We start from the raw sequence: 23361 nt of genomic DNA on the forward strand, positions 1-23361 counted from the left end.
AAGGTACTGCAAAGATCGACCAGCCTGGACGACCAGACAATGGGTCTGCAACGGCGATCCCCAACCAGGACATCCCCATTCTTGTGGTGGCCTGCAGCTTGCAGAGATCCTCCCAAGGTAAACCACCAGAGGGGGACTGCAACGATGATCCATAACCAGGACATCCCGTGGTCATGTTTTTGGTGGGTTGCAACTTGCAGAATAATACCAAGATTGAACCACCAGAGGGGGACTGTCATGACTTGCCCTCATGGGTTGAGGATCAAAGATGCCGGCTAGGCAAAGGTTTGAACACCCCCTCTCCCTGGGGCCAGTTTTATGACCGGTCATAAATTCCTTGAAGAAACTTTATTTTCCATGCCATGCAGTATTGGGAGAGGGTATTTCCCTGTGGAACAAAGGATGTCTTCCCGCCAAGACTCCAACATCCAAAAGTGGATAATGAAACAATATTCCTACTTCAAAGAATGTGGGAAATGGTCTGTGGGGACTTAAAGAACACTCATGTCAAATTTGTTACTATGTTGTGATGTCATTAAAGACGGTGGAACAACATAACTGTATCTCTGGGGGTGTACACGTCCCAGTTATGAGGTTTGCATCTAATTGTTGTATAAAATGAATGATTAAGTATAATAATACTTTTGTGAGGATAACAATGTGATTTTAACATTCTAGATGAGATGATTGTTTTCCATATTGATTTGTTCTCAGTCAGTGGCCATGCCCAGATCAGCACAAACATGATGGAACGCCCCTTTTACCCCGAGGGCATAAAAGCCTTGAAAAACAAATTAACAACAGACCAAGCAGATTACGGTATAAGCCGGATGTTGCAAATGGTTGAATTTCTAACAGACCAGGAAGTGTGAAGCTGAAGCTACACGGCTTAAAATGGTTAGACCAAGAAGACCAGGAAGCCCCACGGCTTAAAATGGTTGACACTCTACAGACCAGCAGACGTGAAGCGTGAGCTAAACGTTACAAAATGGTAAAACTATACAGACCAGCCAACATGCAGCGCGAGCTGAATATGGCAAAATGGTGAAACTCTGAAACTCTCATCCTCTACACGAGGTGAAGAAGAAGACAACGCACTATACCTTAGCATTACCAGTCTGCAGCTGGCATGTATAGTCGTTTAGAGAACTTTCACTAAAGACATGAGTTGGGAAGGACAATCCCTCTCAGACAACCGTTGGTACATCTGAAGTATCTATTCTAACAGATCAACTCTACAAACTACAGGGTACGCTGAAATAACCATTCTAACCACCACTACAACCAGAAACTCTACCAAGGACATTGGGATCTCTGGTGGGCAAACCAGAGTCCTACATCATCAACTCAACTATCAAGGATAGCTACACGTAAATACATGTTGCATTTTTAATCCGAATAAGCGGGTGCTAAACATTTGTATTTCCGTGAGCGTAGTTTCCAAAGTATCAACTACAGTTTGAATCTCTGTCTCTCCCTTCCAAGCATTCATGCTATTGTTAGTCCAGTCCACTAGGGACTGGACTAACAGCCATATCTCAGACTGCCCATCTTAATCTTTTATTTTTATTGGCTAGTCTGCGATATGGCTTTTTCTTTGCAACTTTGCCTAGAAGGTCAGCATCCCGGAGTCGCCTCTTCACTGTTGACTATTTAATGAAGCTGCCAGTTGAGGACCTGTGAGGTGTCTTTTTCTCAAACTAGACACTCTAATGTATTTGTCCTCTTGCTCAGTTGTGCACCAGGGCCTCCCACTCCTCTTTCTATTCTAGTTAGAGCCAGTTTGCGCTGTTCTGTGAAGGGAGTAGTACACAGCGCTGTACGAGATCTTCAGTTTCTTGGCAATTTTTCACATGGAACAGCCTTCATTTCTCAGAACAAGAATAGACTGACAAGTTTCATAAGAAAGTTATTTGTTTCTGGCCATTTTGAGCCTGTAATCGAACACACAATTGCTGATGCTCCAGATACTCAACTAGTCTCAAGAAGGCCAGTTTTATTGCTTCTTTAATCAGCACAACAGTTTTCAGCTGTGCTAACATAATTGCAAAATGGCTTTCTAATGATCAATTAGCCTTTTAAAATGATAAACTTGGATTAGCAAACACAATGTTCCATTGGAACACAGGACTGATGGTTGCTGATATTGAACCTACAGTTGGGAAAAAAAGTATTTAGTCAGCCACCAATTGTGCAAGTTCTCCCACTTAAAAAGATGAGAGAGGCCTGTAATTTTCATCATAGGTACATGTCAACTATGACAGACAAAATGAGAAAAGAAATTCTAGAAAATCACATTGTAGGATATTTAATGAATTTATTTGCAATTTATGGTTGAAAATAAGTATTTGGTCAATAACAAAAGTTTCTCAATACTTTGTTATATACCCTTTGTTGGCAATGACACAGCTCAAACGTTTTCTGTAAGTCTTCACAAGGTTTTCACACACTGTTGCTGGTATTTTGGCCCATTCCTCCATGCAGATCTCCTCTAGAGCAGTGATGTTTTGGGGCTGTCGCTGGGCAACACAGACTTTCAACTCCCTCCAAAGATTTTCTATGGGGTTGAGATCTGGAGACTGGCTAGGCCACTCCAGGACCTTGAAATGCTTCTTACGAAGCCACTCCTTCGTTGCCCGGGCGGTGTGTTTGGGATCATTGTCATGCTGAAAGACCCAGCCACGTTTCATCTTCAATGCCCTTGCTGATGGAAGGAGGTTTTCACTCAAAATCTCACGATACATGGCCCCATTCATTCTTTCCTTTACACGGATCAGTCGTCCTGGTCCCTTTGCAGAAAAACAGCCCCAAAGCATGATGTTTCCACCCCCATGCTTCACAGTAGGTATGGTGTTCTTTGGATGCAACTCAGCATTCTTTGTCCTCCAAACACGACGAGTTGAGTTTTTACCAAAAAGTTCTATTTTGGTTTTATCTGACCATATGACATTCTCCCAATCCTCTTCTGGATCATCCAAATGCACTCTAGCAAACTTCAGTCGGGCCTGGACATGTACTGGCTTAAGCAGGGGGACACGTCTTGTACTGCAGGATTTGAGTCCCTGGCGGCGTAGTGTGTTACTGATGGTAGGCTTTGTTACTTTGGTCCCAGCTCTCTGCAGGTCATTCACTAGGTCCCCCCGTGTGGTTCTGGGATTTTTGCTCACCATTCTTGTGATAATTTTGACCCCACGGGGTGAGATCTTGCGTGGAGCCCCAGATCGAGGGAGATTATCAGTGGTCTTGTATGTCTTCCATTTCCTAATAATTGCTCCCACAGTGGATTTCTTCAAACCAAGCTGCTTACCTATTGCAGATTCAGTCTTCCCAGCCTGGTGTAGGTTTACAATTTTGTTTCTGGTGTCCTTTGACAGCTCTTTGGTCTTGGCCATAGTGGAGTTTGGAGTGTGACTGTTTGAGGTTGTGGACAGGTGTCTTTTATACTGATAACAAGTTCAAACAGGTGCCATTAATACAGGTAACGAGTGGAGGACAGAGGAGCCTCTTAAAGAAGAAGTTACAGGTCTGTGAGAGCCAGAAATCTTGCTTGTTTGTAGGTGACCAAATACTTATTTTCCACCATAATTTGCAAATAAATTCATTAAAAATCCTACAATGTGATTTTCTGGATTTTTTTTCTTCTCAATTTGTCTGTCATAGTTGACGTGTACCTATGATGAAAATTACAGGCCTCTCTCATCTTTTTAAGTGGGAGAACGTGCACAATTGGTGGCTGACTAAATACTTTTTCTCCCCACTGTATGTATGCCTATGTAGATATTCCATTAAAAATCTGCATTTTCCAGCTACAATAGCCATTTACAACATTAACAATGTCTACACTGTATTTCTGATCAATTTGATGTTATTTTAATGGACAAAAAATTGCTTTTCTTTAGAAAACAAGGACATTTCTAAGTGACCCCAAACTTTTGAACGGTGGTGTATATTTAAAAAAAATTCAAGGTAAATTTGACTATGTTTAATTGTTACTCGATGAAATTAATCATGTAACAATTAACTCATTAGGATTTGGGGCACCACGGAAGAAGTTGTTTAACGAGTTACCATCTCCCGAATTAAACTCTAAAGGTCTTTACCTATTAATATGTATAATACAGTCAACGTATCCTCTTATCAGTCTTATTCTGAACGGTCGTAGGCTTCTTGGATCTGCACGAACCCCAGCTTTACTTATGATTCAGCACTCACAAATTGGCTTAATTATTAATTTACTAGCTAACTAAATAATAACACAGAATAACATACACACCTAATACAGTGGGGGGAAAAAGTATTTAGTCAGCCACCAATTGTGCAAGTTCTCCCACTTAAAAAGATGAGAGAGGCCTGTAATATTCATTTTGTTAATCATAATTAATCATAATACTTTGCTCACGAACCACCGCCCGTTTGGAATAAGAATGTATTTACGTGTGGATGTCTTTGTTCGTCGTCTATCTCTGTTGAAACCAATCAATCCTTCTATGGGGAAGGGGTCGGTTGGTGTAAGGCTCTGGTTGTCCACCAGAGGTCACAATGTCCTTCTTCTTAGTTGTCCTGGTCTTGTATTGGAGTGTTCAAATAGAACAACTACTTAGCTCGTGTGGATAGTCAGAGTTTGGACCACTTTTACACGCACAGCTGCAGACTGGCAATGTTCAGGTTTAGTCTGGGAGTTGATTTTCTTCACCTCGTGTTGAGGTTCAACGTTCCAACCATTTTCAGACGTGTAGACCACCGTCTCACATCTTTCTGGTCTAATGTTAATTTCGTTACCTAGCCTTTCATGCACTCTGGGTAAAAGGGGCATTCCATCAGGCTGGCACGATCTCTGAGCTCACTCTGGGCGTGGCTACTTACTGGTACAAAGCATCATCAAAAACTATGATCTTGTTAGTCAACTCCCGAGTGGCGCAGTGGTCTAAGGCACTGCATTGCAGTGCTAGCTGTGCCACTAGAGATCCTGGCCGCGACCGGGAGACCCATGGGGCGGCGCACAATTGGCCCAGCGTCGTCCAGGGTAGGGGAGGGAATGGCTGGCAGGGATGTAGCTCAGTTGGTAGAGCATGGCGTTTGCAACGCCAGGGTTGTGGCTTTGATTCCCATGGGGGGTATGAAAAAATATATATATGTATGCACTCACTAACTGTAAGTCGCTCTGGATAAGAGCGTCTGCTAAATGACTAAAATGTAATGTAAAATGTTAGAAACTAAAATCACCTTCCTATCTTAACAAAAATACTCTCATAATTGTCCATATTATATACACAACGTATTGGATGAAAACTTGACAGATAAAGTGTGTATACTGTTCAAGTAGAGTTTTAATGACATCACAAAATAACAAACAACATGACCTGATTATTCTGTAGGTCCCCATTGACCATTCCCCACATTCTTATCATAGAAATATAGATCCAGTATTCACTTTTTGGATGTTAGAGTTTTTGCGGCAAAAGTATTCTGGAGACAAAGGGACATTCCAATCAATACTGGAGAGCAAGAGAGAGATTCCCCTCCTGCCTAATTTACGACCGGGTGTGAGGTGTCAAAACCAGCCCAGTCCCCCCTCCCCTCTTCTGTGGGTGAGAGAGGGTCTGGTTATTGTCAGCCATTGCCAAGCTGATCTGAAGCCTTAGATCCTCACACAGGACAGTCATGACACTTCCCGTGGCATCCATGAATACACGCCACTGCACATTTATACCCTCCACACTCTAACTGACAAACAAGTAAACCACAACAGACAACATTTATACCCTCCACACTAACTGACAAACAAGTCAACCAAAACAAAGGCAAAATCTACTGATATTTTGTAGACTTCAAGAAAGCATTTGGATCACTAAAAACAAATGTGGTTAAAATTGGCAACAAGCAAACAGACTTCTTCTCTCAGGGATGTGGAGCTGCTTAATTATTTTAAAACTACATTAATGAATTGGCAAAAACATTAGAAGAATCTGCAGCACCTGGTCTCACCTTACACAACACTGAAATCAAGTGTCTGCTGTACGCAGATGACCTGGTGCTGCTGTCTCCCACTAAGGAGAGGTTACAGCAGCAACTAGGTCATCTGCAGCCAGACCTGGGCTCTGACAGTCAACCTAAAAAAACACAAATATAATGATGTTCCAAAAGAGGTGTCACGATCGTCGGATATAGAGGACCAAGGCGCAGCGTGGAAGGTGAACATACTTATTTATTAAATGATACACGAACAAAACAACAAATCGATACGTGACGTCCACAGGTGCAAACCACAAACCAACACGGAACAAGATCCCACAAACACTGTGGGAAAACCACCTGACTAAATATGGTTCCCAATCAGAGACAACCAGCAACAGCTGATACTCGTTGCCTCTGATTGAGAACCACTCTGGCCAACATAGATATACAAAACTAGACTAGACACAACGAGCACAAAACATAAACTCTACACACCCTGGCTCAACTTAAAAGAGTCCCTAGAGCCAGGGCGTGACAAGAGGTCCGGATATCAGGACCACAAATACAAATTCTATTTGGACACTACACATATCTAGGACTAAATATCAGCAACACAGGTAGCTTTCGCATGGCTGTGAATGAGCTGAGAGACAAAGCAAGAAGAGCATTCTATGCCATTGTAAGGAACATTAAAATCGAAATTCCAATTAGGACTGGCAAAAGAAAAATCTATCAGTTATAGAACCAATTGCTCAATATGGCAGTGAAATATGGGGTCCACTCTCCAATATTGTGTTTACTTAATGGGACAAACATCCAATTGAAATACTGCATGCAGAGTTTTGCAAGAGTATATTGCAAGTGCAGAGACAAACTCCAAATAACGCATGTAGAGCAGAATTGGGCCAATACACCCTCCTTATTCGAATTGAAAAAAGAGCCATACAATTTTACAACCATCTAAAAACAAGCGAACCCAAAACATTTCATCACACAGCCCTGCAATGTCAACAGATGAAACAAGAGAAGAGACCCCTCGTCCAGCTGGTTCTGAGGCTCAGTTCACTAACCCAAACCAAGCCCATAGAGCCTCAGGACAGCACTGAGAAAATTTGGCCCAACCAAATTATCACAAAGCAAAAATAAAAATATATAACCTATTGGAAAGACCACAAAAAATATAAGTACACTTTAATGCTATTTGGCTCTAAACAGACGGTACACAGTGATGACGATCTGACCACCGTGCCTGATAGAAAACTGAGGAAAACACTAACTATGTAGACTCAGTGAGCACAGCCTGGCCATAGAGACAGGTCGTCACAGGAAAACCTGGCTGCCCAGAGAGGACAGGCTGTGCTCACTCTGCCCCCGGGGAGAGATCGAGACAAAGCTGCATTTCCTATTACACTGTGACAAATACTCAGACCTAAGAGAATCTTTCTTTCCCAAAATGATCATTCATTACAAAGAATTTCAAACTATAGGATTATTTATTGGGTGAAAAGCCAAATATGTGGCCTCTTTCACAGCCAGTGAAAAGCGCAAACGTAAAAATAATATTTTGGGGAGCTTTTATACCTTGCCATGTGGCTTTTCAGTCATGTTGAGACTGGCCTACTAATATTGTTTTTATTTATTTGTATTACTATTGTTGTTGTAGTTGCTGTTAATGTTAATTCCATTTCCATTACTATAATTTTTTTCTTCTTTAATGGTTGTATTATTGCTGTTGGTCCGACCACTGTTGTTATATGTGTACTTTGACAATGTACACTACCGGTCAAAAGTTTTAGAACACCTACTCATTCAAGTGTTTTCTTTATTAGACATCAAAACTATGAAATAACACATATGGAATCATGTAGTAACCAAAAAAGTGTTAAACAAATCCAAATATATTTTATATTTGAGATTCTGCAAATAGCCACCCTTTGCCTTGATGACAGCTTTGCACACTCTTGGCATTCACTCTACCAGCTTCATGAGGTAGTCACCTGGAATGTGCATTTCATTTAACAGGTGTGCCTTCTTAAAAGTTAATTTGTGGAATTTCTTTCCTTCTTAATGCGTTTGAGCCAATCAGCTGTGTTGTGACAAGGTAGGGGGGGTATACAGAAGATAGCCCTATTTGGTAAAAGACCAAGTCCATCATATGTCAAGAACAGCTCAAATAAGCAAAGAGAAACGACAGTCCATCATTACTTTAAGACATGAAGGTCAGTCAATACGTAAAATGCCAAGAACTTTGAAAGTTTCTTCAAGTGCAGTCGCAAAAACCATCAGGTGCTATGATGAAACTGGCTCTCATGAGGACCGCCACAGTAATGGAAGACCCAGTTGCCTATGCTGCAGAGGATAAGTTCATTAGAGTTAACTGCACCTCAGAAATTGCAGCCAAAATAAATGCTTCAAAGAGTTCAAGTAACAAACACATCTCAACATCAACTGTTCAGAGGAGATTGTGTGAATCAGGCCTTCATGGTTGAATTGCTGCAAAGAAACCACTACTAAAGGACACCAATAATAAGAAGAGACTTGCTTGGGCCAAGAAACACGATCAATGGACATTAGACCGGTGGAAATTTGTCCTTTGGTCTGGAGTCCATATTGGAGATTTTTGGTTCCAACCGCTGTGTCTTTGTGAGATGCGGAGTGGGTGAACGGATGACCTCCGCATGTGTATTTCCCACCGTAAAGCTTGGAGGAGGAGGTGTTATGGTGTGGGGGTGCTTTGCTGGTGACACTGTCTGTGATTTATTTAGAATTCAAGGCACACTTAACCAGCATGGCTACCACAGCATTCTGCAGCGATATGCCATCCCATCTGGTTTGGGCTTAGTAGGACTATCATTTGTTTTTCAACAGGACAATGACCCAACACACCTCCAGGCTGTGCAAGGGCTATTTTACCAAGAAGGAGAGTGATGGAGTGCTGCATCAGATGACCTGGCCTCCACAATCCCCCGACCTCAACCAAATTGAGATGGCTTGGGATGAGTCGGACCGCAGAGTGAAGGAAAAGCAGCCAACAAGTGCTCAGCATATGTGGGAACTCCTTCAAGACTGTTGGAAAAGCATTCCAGGCGAAGCTGGTTGAGAGAATGCAAAGCTGTCATGAAGGGAAAGGGTGGCTATTTCAAGAATCTCAAATATAAAATATATTTGGATTTGTTTAACACTTTTTTGGTTACTACATGATTCCATATGTGTTATTTCATAGTTTTGATGTCTTCACTATTATTCTACAATGTAGAAAATAGTAAAAATAAAGAAAGACCCTTGAATGAGTAGGTGTTCTAAAACTTTTGACCAGTAGTTTAAGTAATTTCACTTGCCTTGTCAATAAAGTATATTGAATTGAATTGAGAGAGAGAGAGAGACAGAGAGAGAGAGAGGGAGGGAGATTTCATCGATCACATCAGAGTTGGAAGGTTTAGTGTGTCCTTGTTAACCTTGCAGTCTTGTGTTTCTAGTGTTTCGTTTTTAAGTATCTCCTCACAAGGCAGACAAGTGTATAAAAAAAACATAATATTTGCACACTTTACACACACAATCATGTAATTAGCGACCATCAGTGTCTCCTCTTTGACAACAGCATCAAAACAACGTGCGGCGTAACCACAGGAACGACCTTGATATAATGCCATCTGATTATTGCTAATTAGTCATTAGTTGTTAGAGGCAACCATCATCGCTACCAAGATGGCAGGATTGGAGACACACAGACGGCTGTGATGGGTGGGTGTGTCTGTGTGTGTTCTCTTCCTACCCAATGATATGTCTATCCTGGTGTTCTTCGTCTGCGTCACGTTGAAGTGAACTCCAACCTTCCCATCGTCAAGGGCGATCTCAAGTGTTCCGTCATCAAGGTTACTGAAGAGGAGGAGTCCGTCAGCGTTCCAGGTGCGGAATTGGAACCCCAGTGATACTACATCCTGATTGGCTCTTCCCGGGAGCTGCAAGAAGCTGGTGGCGTTGAAGAAAACTGTGAAGGAGTGAGACGCCACGCAAGAGAACGACAGATTACGCTAAGGAGAGAGAGAAAGAGAGAGAGAGAGAGAGAGAGAGAGAGAGAAGATGCTCATCATTACTTGTGATTATCATTAGCTGTTTGCTTTCATCAAGTATTATGTTAAGAAGGTAAGATGAAAATGTATTGTACCAAGAGAGAGACGGACAAGACAGAGACAATGACAGGGACGGAGACAGAGATGGAGACAGAGAGACAGAAAAAAAAGAAACAGAGATAGACCATGACAGTGTGTGTGTGTGTGTGTGTGTGTGTGTGTGTGTGTGTGTAACTTACAAAGCTGGAAGTGTCTAGCTTCTTGCGTCGTGCCAGATCAGTGATGTTATCGCCGTTGTAGTTGATGCTCTCCATACAGCCTCTGAAATTCTTCATCCCATCTCCCACTGGCTTACCACTGTAGGGCATGCCACCAAAACTCAACTACAGTAGAGAGAGGGAGAGAGATAAGATAAGTCATAAAAAGAGGGAGAGAACAACGTATAAAATAGCATTTTGACATGCTGTCTTCTAAGAGGGATTCTGTGTTTTTCCTTTACTGTCTTAGTGCTCCTTAAATGTTATTGCATGTGTCATCATTCAGTGTGTGTGTGTGTGTGTGTGTGTGTGTGTGTATGTGTGTGTACTGTGATGCTTCACTACCCATATTAATTAAAGCCAAGAGCGTACAAGGGAATCCAGGCTTTAACCAGACACACCAAGGGCTTAAAAGATTGACTGGGTAGTTCTGCACTGAGTAAAAGCAGTCACGCTGTCAGGAGTGACTCAGTTAGTCAATGAATCAACTACCAATATCCTCATCAACCGTCACATTATACCCACGTGTATATGCATGCACATTCGCTTGTTGCACATCCGTTTGTTCGTATGATATTTCTTGGTATTTAAAAATCAATTTCCTGTTGTAAGTGGTATTAGTGTGCAGTACTGTTTCATTGCATTAACATCCAGCATTAATTGTCTAATATGGATTAGTCCTGATGAGTGAGTGTAACTCTAATTTCCTCTGGTATCAAGTACTACTCAAAGTACAGGAAACAAATCGAACCGCACACACTGGTAATTATAGCTGACGCTTGGAGGAAAATGAAAGAGAGAGAGGGAGGAAAGGGAGAGAGAGAGTAAGGGAGAGAGGGAGTGAGGGAGAGAGAGAGTGAGGAGAGAGAGAGTGAGGGAGAGAAAGAGAGTGAGGGAGAGAGAGAGTAAGGGAGAGAGAGTAAGGGAGAGAGAGAGTAAGGGAGAGAGAGAGAGAGAGAGAGAGAGAGAGAGAGAGAGAGAGAGAGAGAGAGAGAGAGAGAGAGAGAGAGAGAGAGAGAGAGAGAGAGAGAGAGAGAGAGAGAGAGAGAGAGAGAGTGAGGGAGAGGGAGAGAGTGAGGGAGAGAGAGGAAAGGGAGAGAGAGAGTAAGGGAGAGAGGGGTGAGGGAGAGAGAGAGAGAGTAAGGGAGAGAGAGTGAGGGAGAGATAGAGAGAAGAAAGGGAGAGAGAGAGTGAGGGAGGGAGAGAGAGAGAAGAAAGGGAGAGAGAGTAAGGGAGAGAGAGAGTGAGGGAGAGAGAGAGAGAGAGAGAGAGAGAGAGTGAGGGAGAGGGAGAGAGTGAGGGAGAGAGAGGAAAGGGAGAGAGAGAGTAAGGGAGAGAGGGGGTGAGGGAGAGAGAGAGAGAGTAAGGGAGAGAGAGTGAGGGAGAGAGAGAGAGAAGAAAGGGAGAGAGAGAGTGAGGGAGGGAGAGAGAGAGAAGAAAGGGAGAGAGAGTAAGGGAGAGAGAGAGTGAGGGAGAGAGAGAAAGAAGAAATGGAGAAAAGAGAATGCAGTAGAAAGAAGAAGGGGAGAGAAAGAAGTGACAGTATGACACTGACAAGCGGAGGAGGTTGTTAAAAGGGTGAGTCAGAGATGAGACAGAGGAACATGGGGAGGGAGGGGTGAGTTGACTGCTGTGCTCTCTCAGGACAGAGTGTTAATTAGTCTTACATTATGGCTGTTATTGGTCTAGACTGGAGAGGATGGGAGGAGAGAGAGGCAGGGTTGCAGGGAGGGAGGGAGGGAGGGAGGGAGGGAGGGAGGGAGGGAGGGAGGGAGGGAGAATTACTGAGAGACCCTCTACATACAAAGATAAAGTATTCAATGTGTCTGCAGCGGCTTCTGAAGCAGTGGAACAATTATGTGTGTCTGTGTGTGTCTGTGTGTGTCTGTGTGTGTCTGTGTGCGTGTGTTTCTTTAGCTTCTTACCTCGTAGTCTAGATCCAGATGGTCAAACTCTCCGTTGGTTCTGAAGTGTTGTGTGTGTGTGTCCAGTGTGAAGTTAACGTTGCGTCGGTATCGTTCAATCACCACAGAGTGCCAGTGGTGATCATCCAATAGACTTCCAGACGTCACAGAGGTGTGGCCCAGGATCGAACCGTACTGGTTACTGCCTGGAGATCACACACATCAGGACAGTGTGTGTGTATGTGTGTGTGTGTGTGTGTGTGTGTGTGTGTGTGTGTGTGCATGTGTATGTGTGTGTACGTGTGTGTGTGTGCATATGTGCATGTGTGTGTGTGTGTGTGTGTGTGTGTGTGTGTGTGTGTGTGTGTGTGTGTGTGTGTGTGTGTGTGTGTGTTGTGTGTGTGTGCATGAGCGTGTGTGTGTATTATACCTAGGTTAATCTGCAGCAGTAGTTTGGCCTTGCATAGCTCCAATGTAATATAATCTCCTTGCTGTCCCTCTCCATGTAGAATGACTCCTTTCTTAAACTTCAGAGCGATCACATCCTTTATAATCTTCATCTTCTTCACCTGGGGTTGGAAACAATGTTTTATATATTACAAATAATAATGTATTTATTTTATAAGTCAGATTAAATATAACTGACAGACTTCTTCAATTCCGGTCCTGGTATGTTAGTGCTGGGCTGGAACTAAAGCCTGCACACCCCAGTAGCCCCCAGTAGCTATCCAGGACTGGAATGGAAGAATATGGTCTCAAAGACTTAAGCGGAAGTAAACAGAGACAGACATGACTACATAAAAAAGGAAGGATTTATTTCTTACCTTAAATCGGTAAGATATAACTCCCTGTCCATCAAAGTTTATTACGTCTGCCCCTGAGAAAGAGAGAGAGAGGGAAAGAGAGAGAGAGAGAGGGAAGGGGGGTTGAAGTTGAAAGGAGTAACAGAGAAGTGGAGACGGAGGATAGGAGATGAGAGGTGGAGAGAAGAGAAGAGAGGGAGGTTAGATAAAATTCACTGCTGCTCAAATTTCATTATCATCATCACCACATCTGTTTGAGTGGACACGGGAGAGAGGTGTGTGTGTGTGAGTGTGTGAATGTGTGTGTGTGTGTGTCACTGCCATATCTATTTGAGCGGACACAGACGGGTAGAGTACAGGGAGAAGGTTAGATAAGAGGGCTCAGAACTGATTGGATCACACACGCACGCACACACACACACACACACACACACACACACACACACACACACACACATACACACGCACACACACACACACGCACACACACACGCACACACACACATGCACACACACACACACACACACACACACACACACACACACACACACACACACACACACACACACACACACACACACACACACACACACACACACACACAGGACCATGGCAAGCTGCTTTAATGGAGAGTTAATGGGATAAATTACCATGCATTAATGGGATGGGATAAATGAACAGCTCAGAAACAGGTCTGGAACCTGCTGGGTTAGGACATAGAAAGAGGAAACATTCTAACGCTGTGTTGGAAAAAATTAGGGAAGAAAGAGAGAGGGATGAGGGGAGAGGAGGGAGGGAGCAATATGATAGTTTGAGTGAATTAATGGCAAGTAGGGATTGAAGGAAGGATGATGGAAGGAGGGAGAGAGGGGGAGAGAGAGGGATAATGTCTATTGGTTGACTAAGTGAATGGGAGATAGGAACAGAGGGAAGGATGATGAGAGGAGAACCTGAGCCTGATGACTCCTTGCTGTCCCCAGTCCACCTGGTCGTGCTGGTACTCCAGTTTCAACTCTTCCGCTGCGGCTATGGAACCCTGACCTGTTCACCGGACGTGCTACCTTGTCCCAGACCTGTTGTTTTCAGCTCTCTCTCTCCGCACCTGCTATTTCAACCTCTAAATGCCCGGCTATGAAAAGCCAAGTGACATTTACTCCTGAGGTACTGACCTGTTGCAACCTCTACAACCACTGTGATTATTATTTGACCCTGCTGGTCATCTATGAGCGTTTGAACATCTTGGAGAAAAATCTGGCCTTAATGGCCATGTACTGTTATAATCTCCACCTGGCACAGCCAGAAGGGGACTGGCCACCCCTCAGAGCCTGGTTCCTCTCTAGGTTTCTTCCTAGGGTTCTGCCTTTCTAGGGAGTTTTTCCTAGCCACCGTGCTTCTACATCTGCATTGCTTGCTGTTTGGGGTTTTAGGGTGGATTTCTATATAGCACTTTGTGACATCTGCTGATGTAAAAAGGGCTTTATAAATACATTTGATTGATTGATTGACTGATATTATGTTTTGGCTGAGTGAATGAATGACGGGGAGATGTGCTCTGACAGGAAAATCAGAATGCACCAACCGCTTTCACACACAGACAAGAGACTGATACATATCCCTACGCAGTGTGTGTGTGTGTCCTTACCCCCACCATCACTCATATCTGTCAAGCAAACACAAACATTAGAGAAGCAGCCCGAATCGAATTCTATTCGTCTTATCATCACTTCAATGGTCCACAAACAAGCTAAAGCACTGTGTGTGTGTGTGTGTGTTTGTGTGTGTGTGCCAGTATGTGTGTGTGTGTTGGTGTGTGTTTGTGTGTTTATCGTTATATTGTGTTATCATCACTTCAAGCAGCAGCCCTCAAGTAAAGGAAGCACATATCCCTGTTGACATTGTCCCTGTCTCTCCAGGCTGTCTATCAAAGAATGTCTTCTCCTTTCAACTTAAAACTAATGTACACTAAAGAAGTAGAGAAATGAAAACCTTTCACTATGTCTTATCAGAATAAAGAACGTGTTTGTTTGTGTGTGAACGAATGAATGAATTACATTTTATTTTCTTGTCAATTCGCCAGTTGGCTACCCATCCCTTACGGGATTAATTGACACATAAACAAACATTACAATAATTCACTGGGATATTCAGTGATAATTCTTCAGGTGTTCTGTGCAGTGCGCACCACATAAAGAGTGAAAAATAAATCAATACATAATAGTTAATAAGGTTATCCAAGCAATAATTATATCCATGTCTGTGTGTGTGTGTGTGTGTACGTGCCTGTATGTCTGCCAGAGTGTGTGTGAGTGTGTGTGTTCAGAGAAGCTAATAGAAAAAAGTAATAACTTCACTGGAATGAGAAATGTACGCGTGTTACTTATAGCGGTAATTTATGCCAAGTCTTAATTGAACATTTCTTATCAAAATCAATTTAGCAGTCCGTAACAGGATGAGAGAGAAGGGTCTGGAGTGTGTGAACTCCAATGGGGATAAGGGTGTGTGTGTGTGTGTGTATGTCTGTGTGTGTGTGCGTGTGTCCATGTGTGTTCTGTTTTGACAGTCCATAAATGTAATTCCATCTTCATTTATGTAGTTGATGTAATTAGTTCATAATGAAGACCAGTGCTGATGACATTTCTAGTGAGAGATGAGACTCAGACTCAGGGACACATTGCTGTAACATCCTACTGATTATATTGGTCTTATGAGGTGTGTGGCGGTGTGTAATGGAGGTGGCTTGTGTGAGAAACTTCACTTAGGCTTTAGCTCAGTGGGCTAACACAGTCTTGTGGCACACAGACGACCAGGATTCAAACCCAGTGAGTCACCTTTGTGTGTGTGGTGTCTGTGTGTGTTTGTGTGTGTGTGTGTCTGTGTGTGTACTCACAGTAGGAACAGCCGTAGACCTCTATGCGGAGGCCGATGCGTCCCTCTCCACTCCAGTCCAGCGGTACGAAACGCAGGAAACGGCCCACAATGCCTTTTGCCAGGTCGTGTCGCACCACACTCTCCGTGTTGGAGTTGCCTGAGAAGGCCTGCAGAGATACAGAGAGCAGAGATCACTTATCACATACTGTACTACATATGTGGGGATGGGCTTGACTGAACAACCCTGTCTTTTCCCAAGGAACACTTGTCCTTGGTAGCAGTTCTATGACGGGTTAAAACTTTTACCTCTCTTTCTCTCCATCCATCTCCTACCCCAAATTCTCTCTCTCTCTCTCTCTCTCTCTCTCTCTCTCTCTCTCTCTCTCTCTCTCTCTCTCTCTCTCTCTCTCTCTCTCTCTCTCTCTCTCTCTCTCTCTCTCTCTCTCTCTCCCTTCCATACTTCCTATTTACCCCCCTCCCTCTCTTCTCAGCATATGCTTCCAGGGTAGAGCTCTTTGTGTCTTGTTCCCTTCTTTAGCCAGATGGGAGCTTTAACCAATATATTCGTCTAAGCTTCATCCTATTGTGCAGAAATGAAAACAGGACTTATCTACCATGGATACAGCAGCCTGCCTTGAGAATACTTTCTTTTTACATAGCAGTTTACTTTCTCGCCCTGGCGAGGTACAGGATTTAACAGAAACTCCATCCAAGACAATCTCATCCTTTCTGCCAAGTTCTGTCTTTCACGTAGGTGTATTGTACTGAGTGTGTGTGTGTGGTGTGTGTGTGTGTGGCCGTGTGTGTGTGTGTGTGTGTGTGTGTGTGTGTGTGTGAGAAAGGTTAGAGAAAATAATCAGATGAATATTAGTTTAGTCTGTAATATTTACACTTACACCGGCGCTAAATTAAAAACCAATATAGATGTCACATCCCTTAAAAACAGTTACACAAGCGATGTAAGATAGATGGTGTAATAATTTTTAATTTGCAGAAATATTAAAAGCAATAGATCAGGTTTAATGGCCGAAACATAACACTGTTGAATTAATAATGAGTCTCAAACGATGATGACGCAGCACACAAAAACAACAGCTTGATGTTCCCTCCAGTGGAACAAAACACATTTATCACTGGTGGGTTTCCACACAACAGAACCATGATCAGGTCATTTGGCTGATTCCCATAGGAAAACACACACGCACATACAAGTACACACACACACTGGTTTTGTGTTACCTACCCATATGTTTCCGTCCTGGTGATAGGGCTTCCAGTTTCTGCCCGTGTCGCTGTAGAGCAGCCTGTACCTTGTTGTCCAATCAGAGCTGCTGTACCTGCCCTGTGTTGCCACGGCAACCACCTGTCTCCGGCTGCCCAGGTCCACCTGGAGCCACGGATAGCTGTCGCTGTCCTGGGGAGACCAGCCCCCCGCACCTGGAGACAGCGACACAGGTAACATGAAATAAACACAGGTAAACATTATGTAAACACAGGTCAACTTGATGCAAACACAGGTCAGCTTGACGTAGACACAGGCCAACATGATGTTAAACAGGTAAGCACAGGTAATCATGATGTAAACACAGGTAAACATAATGTAAAAATAGGTAAACTTGATGTAAACACAGGTAAACTTGATGTAAACAGGTAAACACAGGTCAACTTGATGTAAACAGGTAAACACAGGTAAACATGATGTGAACAGGTCAACACAGGTAAACATGATGTAAACACAGGTCAACTTGATGTAAACAGGTAAACACCGGTTAACATGATGTAAACAGATAAACACAAGTAAACATGATGTAAACAGGTAAACACAGGTCAACATGCTGTAAACAGGTCAACACAGGTCAACATGATGTAAACAGGTCAACACGGGTCAACATGATGTAAACAGGTCAACACAGGTCAACATGTTGTAAACACAGGTAAACATGTTGTAAACACAGGTCAACATGATGTAAACAGGTCAACACAGGTCAACATGATGTAAACAGGTAAACACAGGTAAACATGATGTAAACAGGTAAACACAGGTCAACATGATGTAAACAGGTCAACACAGGTCAACATGATGTAAACAGGTCAACACAGGTCAACATGATGTAAACACAGGTAAACATGTTGTAAACACAGGTCAACATGATGTAAACAGGTAAACACAGGTCAACATGTTGTAAACACAGGTCAACATGATTTAAACAGGTCAACACAGGTCAACATGATGTAAACACAGGTAAACATGATGTAAACAGGTAAACACAGGTCAACATGATGTAAACAGGTCAACACAGGTCAACATGATGTAAACAGGTCAACACAGGTCAACATGATGTAAACACAGGTAAACATATTGTAAACACAGGTCAACATGATGTAAACAGGAAAACACAGGTCAACATGTTGTAAACACAGGTCAACATGATGTAAACAGGTAAACACAGGTCAACATGTTGTAAACACAGGTAAACATGATGTAAACAGGTAAACACAAGTCAGCATGATGTAAACAGGTAAACACAACTAAACACAGGTAAACACAGGTCAACATGATGTAAACACAAGTCAACACAGGTAAACACGATGTTATAAACTGTGATACAGTGCCTTCAGAAAGTATACATACTCCTTTACTTATTTTGTTGTGTTACCTCCTGAATTCAAAATGGCTTAAATAGATTTTTTCTCTACAGACACTAGCCCTTAATGACAAAGTAAAAACATGTTTTGAGACATTTTAGCAAATGTATGGAAAATGAAATACAGAAATTTCCTTTACATAAGTATTCACACTCCTGAGTCAATACATGTTAGATTCACCTTTGGCAGCGATTACAGATGTGAGACTTTCTGGGTAAGTCTCTAAGAGCTTTGCACACCTGGATTGTACAATATTTGCCCATTATTATTTTCAAAATTCTTCAAGCTCTGTCAAATTGGTTGTTGATCATTGCTAGACAACCATTTTCAAGTCTTGCCATAGATTTTCAAGCAGATTTAAGTCAAAAATGTAACTCAGCTACTCAGGAACATTCACTGTCTTCTATGGTAAGCAACTTCAGTGTAGATTTGGCCTTGTGTTTCAGGTTATTGTCCTGCGGAAAGGTGAATGAATCTTCAGTGTCTGGTGGAAAGCAGACTGAACCAGGTGTTCCTCTAGGATTTTGCCTGTGCTTGGCTCCATTTAGTTTATTTACTATCCTGAAACCCCCCCCCCAGTCCTTAAAGATTACAAGTATACCCATAAAATGATGCAGCCACCACTATGCTTGAAAATATGGAGAGTGGTACTCAGTAATATTTTGTATTAGATTTGCACCAAACATAACACTTTGTATTCAGGACCAAAAGTGTATCGCTTTGCCAATTTTTTTGCAGTATTACTTTAGTGCCTTGTTGCAAACAGGATCCATGTTTGGAATATTTGTATTCTGTACAGGCGTCCTTCTTTTCACTCTGTCAATTAGGTTAGTATTGTGGAGTAACTACAATGTTGTTGATCCATCCTCAGTTTTCTCCTGTCACAGCCATTAAACTCTTTAACTGTTTTAAAGTCAGTCACCGTTGGCTTCATCAGGCCCGGCGGCAGGATTAACTCGGCAATGGGGCATCAGAAATGACTAAGGGGGCACAACTATTTTTGCTTGATGATAACACAGGATGGATATTAATCAATAGTACAATTACACACAATGTATTTGCAGCCACGCATGGCTGTCTTGCCGCAAGAATACAGGCTACTGCACCGCTTTACAAACATGGACAATTCATAACCAGCTCAAGAAATTGCAAGTTATGACAACGCTACACAGCTACATGCACGATACCTATCAATGCGATGCAAAACAGTTGCTAATTACCGTAATAACACTTCCCCATAACAATACAATGCATTTCCAATCACGGAAAGCAAACAATAATTCTGCCTTGCAGGAATATTCCAGCCACTCTCTGCCTTTGAACCACGCGCTACAAAATTCAATTTTTCTCCCACAGTACAGGCTGGTTCGGTATTTCCCCAGACAAACCTGCACTGAGGTCATCAGGCACTAACAGAGGCGTCGGTGCTTGTAATATGCTGGCGGTGCTTGTAATATGCTGGCGGTGCCGCTGCTAGGTTCGGTCTTGGCAGCTGCAGGCCCCTCCTCGGGTTGGTTACCTCCTATGTCACCAGGCTGCAAGACGGTTGCACAGGTGCCTTTGCTGCTGGGCTTGGCGGCCTTGGCCTCGGTGATTAGCGTCGGCTCAGCGGCCTTGGCCTCTGTGGCAGGCTTCTCCCCCTCCCCGCCGCTTTGATCCGATGCTGCCGTTGTGCCCTGGCGAAGCCACTTTCTAACATCCATCATGCTATCAGCTACCTACCTAACTGTTAACATTAGATAAATTCCATCCAGCTGTGCAGTGATTTTGTTTTTCAACTGGTAAAATGTGTATGATGCACGTATGATGCGTGCAAGGGAGTTGCATGAATGAAGCATACAGAACAAATCGGTTGGGCATGACGGAGGGGGCAGATTGCGGGATAGAATAGGGAGACAAAACTCCCTATATTCCAACCAAGGGGGCATTGCCCCCTTTTGCCCCCTCGTGCGCTGGGCCTGGACTTCATGGTGAAATCCCTGAGTGGTTTCTTTCCTCTCCGGCAACTGAGTTAGGACGGACACCTGTATCTATCTAGTGACTGGGTGTATTGATACACCAAGTGTAATTAATAACTTCACCATGCTCAAAGGGATATTCAATGCCTGCTTTTTTTTTAACCCATCTACCAATAGGTGCCCTTCTTTGCGAGGCATTGGAGAACCTCCCTGGTCTTTATGGTTTAATCTGTGTTTGAAATTCTCTGCTCGACTGAGGGACCTTGCAGATAATTGTATGTGTGGGGTACAGAGATGAGGTAGTCATTCAAAAATCATGTTAAACACTATTATGAGTCCATGCAACTTATTATGTGACTTGTTAAGCACATTTTTTAATCCTTAACGTATTTAGGCTTGCCATAACAAAGGGGTTGAATACTTATTGACTCAAGACATTTCAGCTTTTCCTTTTTTATTAATTTGTACAAATGTCTAAAAACATAATTCCACTTTGACATTATGAGGTATTGTGTGTAAGCCAGTGACAAATAAAATCCAAATGTAATCAATTTTAATTCAGGCTGTAACGCAAGAAAGTGTGGAAAAAGTGAAGGGGTGTGAATACTTTCTGAAGGCACTATATATCTTACAATCCATCTAGGTGGGCATAACCCTTGCTCTAGACTACAAGATGTGTGATTGAAACAGAATGCCTTTCTCTCTTCACTCTAACCATCACTACACCCCTCTCCCTCCCTACCTGTGTTGTGGTCTCTAGCTAGAATAAAAAAATGTATGCAGTCTCTCTCACGAAGCTCTTATAAGTCAAAGTGAAATGATGCAGAAACACAAGAGGAACACAACTTGTAGACAGGGAGGCTGGCGGGAGTGAAATAGGAGTTCTACTGTGGCAGCTGGATTCAAAACTGTCAGTTATTAAAAGGAATGCTCCCTGGATTCCTCTCCAACACACACAGAAAATAGAAAGGAGAGCAGAATAGCGATGAGAGACTCGAGAGAGGAGAGGGAGATGAGGTGAGAGGAGAGGAGAGCAGAGTAGAGATCAGAGAGGAGAGGGAGATGAGGTGAGAGGAGAGCAGAGCAGAGATCAGAGAGGAGAGGGAGATGAGGTGAGAGGAGAGCAGAGCAGAGATCAGAGAGGAGAGGGAGATGAGGTGAGAGGAGAGCAGAGTAGAGATCAGAGAGGAGAGGGAGATGAGGTGAGAGGAGAGCAGAGCAGGAGATCAGAGAGGAGAGGGAGATGAGGTGAGAGGAGAGCAGAGTAGAGATCAGATAGGAGAGGGAGATGAGGTGAGAGGAGAGCAGAGCAGAGTAGAGATCAGAGAGGAGAGGGAGATGAGGTGAGAGCAGAGTAGAGATCAGAGAGGAGAGGGAGATGAGGTGAGAGGAGAGCAGAGCAGAGATCAGAGAGGAGAGGGAGATGAGGTGAGAGGAGAGCAGAGTAGAGATCAGATAGGAGAGGGAGATGAGGTGAGAGGAGAGCAGAGTAGAGATCAGATAGGAGAGGGAGATGAGGTGAGAGGAGAGCAGAGCAGAGTAGAGATCAGAGAGGAGAGGGAGATGAGGTGAGAGCAGAGTAGAGATCAGAGAGGAGAGGGAGATGAGGTGAGAGGAGAGCAGAGCAGAGATCAGAGAGGAGAGGGAGATGAGGTGAGAGGAGAGCAGAGTAGAGATCAGAAAGGAGAGGGAGATGAGGTGAGAGGAGAGCAGAGTAGAGATCAGATAGGAGAGGGACATGAGGTGAGAGCAGAGTAGAGATCAGAGATGAGAGGGAGATGAGGTGAGAGCAGAGCAGAGCAGAGCAGAGCAGAGTAGAGATCAGAGAGGAGAGGGAGATGAGGTGAGAGGAGATTAGAGTAGAGATCAGATAGGAGAGGGAGATGAGGTGAGAGCAGAGTAGAGATCAGAGAGGAGAGGGAGATGAGGTGAGAGGAGAGCAGAGCAGAGATCAGAGAGGAGAGGGAGATGAGGTGAGAGGAGAGCAGAGTAGAGATCAGAGAGGAGAGGGAGATGAGGTGAGAGGAGAGCAGAGCAGAGATCAGAGAGGAGAGGGAGATGAGGTGAGAGGAGAGCAGAGTAGAGATCAGATAGGAGAGGGAGATGAGGTGAGAGGAGAGCAGAGCAGAGTAGAGATCAGAGAGGAGAGGGAGATGAGGTGAGAGGAGAGCAGAGCAGAGATCAGAGAGGAGAGGGAGATGAGGTGAGAGGAGAGCAGAGTAGAGATCAGATAGGAGAGGGAGATGAGGTGAGAGGAGAGCAGAGTAGAGATCAGATAGGAGAGGGAGATGAGGTGAGAGGAGAGCAGAGCAGAGTAGAGATCAGAGAGGAGAGGGAGATGAGGTGAGAGCAGAGTAGAGATCAGAGAGGAGAGGGAGATGAGGTGAGAGGAGAGCAGAGCAGAGATCAGAGAGGAGAGGGAGATGAGGTGAGAGGAGAGCAGAGTAGAGATCAGAAGGAGAGGGAGATGAGGTGAGAGGAGAGCAGAGTAGAGATCAGATAGGAGAGGGACATGAGGTGAGAGCAGAGTAGAGATCAGAGATGAGAGGGAGATGAGGTGAGAGCAGAGCAGAGCAGAGTAGAGATCAGAGAGGAGAGGGAGATGAGGTGAGAGGAGAGCAGAGTAGAGATCAGATAGGAGAGGGAGATGAGGTGAGAGCAGAGTAGAGATCAGAGAGGAGAGGGAGATGAGGTGAGAGGAGAGCAGAGTAGAGATCAGAGAGGAGAGGGAGATGAGGTGAGAGGAGAGCAGAGTAGAGATCAGATAGGAGAGGGAGATGAGGTGAGAGCAGAGTAGAGATCAGAGAGGAGAGGGAGATGAGGTGAGAGGAGAGCAGAGCAGAGATCAGAGAGGAGAGGGAGATGAGGTGAGAGGAGAGCAGAGTAGAGATCAGAGAGG

At 43.7% G+C, this 23361-nt stretch overlaps 1 protein-coding gene across 1 annotated transcript in view; it reads right to left on the reverse strand.

The window, feature by feature from the left end:
- The window catches only part of LOC311109291 (contactin-associated protein-like 2), a gene marked incomplete at its 3' end in the record, with an annotated part of 194200 nt that overhangs the window by 132782 nt on the left and 38057 nt on the right, over positions 1 to 23361 (reverse strand). Inside the window, exons 2-8 of the mRNA XM_084152121.1 lie at positions 17102 to 17295; positions 15878 to 16025; positions 13011 to 13063; positions 12617 to 12755; positions 12208 to 12392; positions 10265 to 10408; positions 9728 to 9986 (exon numbers count right to left, since the gene is read on the reverse strand). Of these exons, the coding sequence (XP_084008247.1) occupies positions 9728 to 9986; positions 10265 to 10408; positions 12208 to 12392; positions 12617 to 12755; positions 13011 to 13063; positions 15878 to 16025; positions 17102 to 17295 (1122 nt within the window). The remainder of the gene's footprint in view (positions 1 to 9727; positions 9987 to 10264; positions 10409 to 12207; positions 12393 to 12616; positions 12756 to 13010; positions 13064 to 15877; positions 16026 to 17101; positions 17296 to 23361) is intronic.

The sequence above is a fragment of the Coregonus lavaretus genome (assembly GCF_964263955.1).
Source record: "Coregonus lavaretus genome assembly, chromosome: 34".
In the NCBI taxonomy this organism is placed as follows: Eukaryota; Metazoa; Chordata; class Actinopteri; order Salmoniformes; family Salmonidae; genus Coregonus; species Coregonus lavaretus.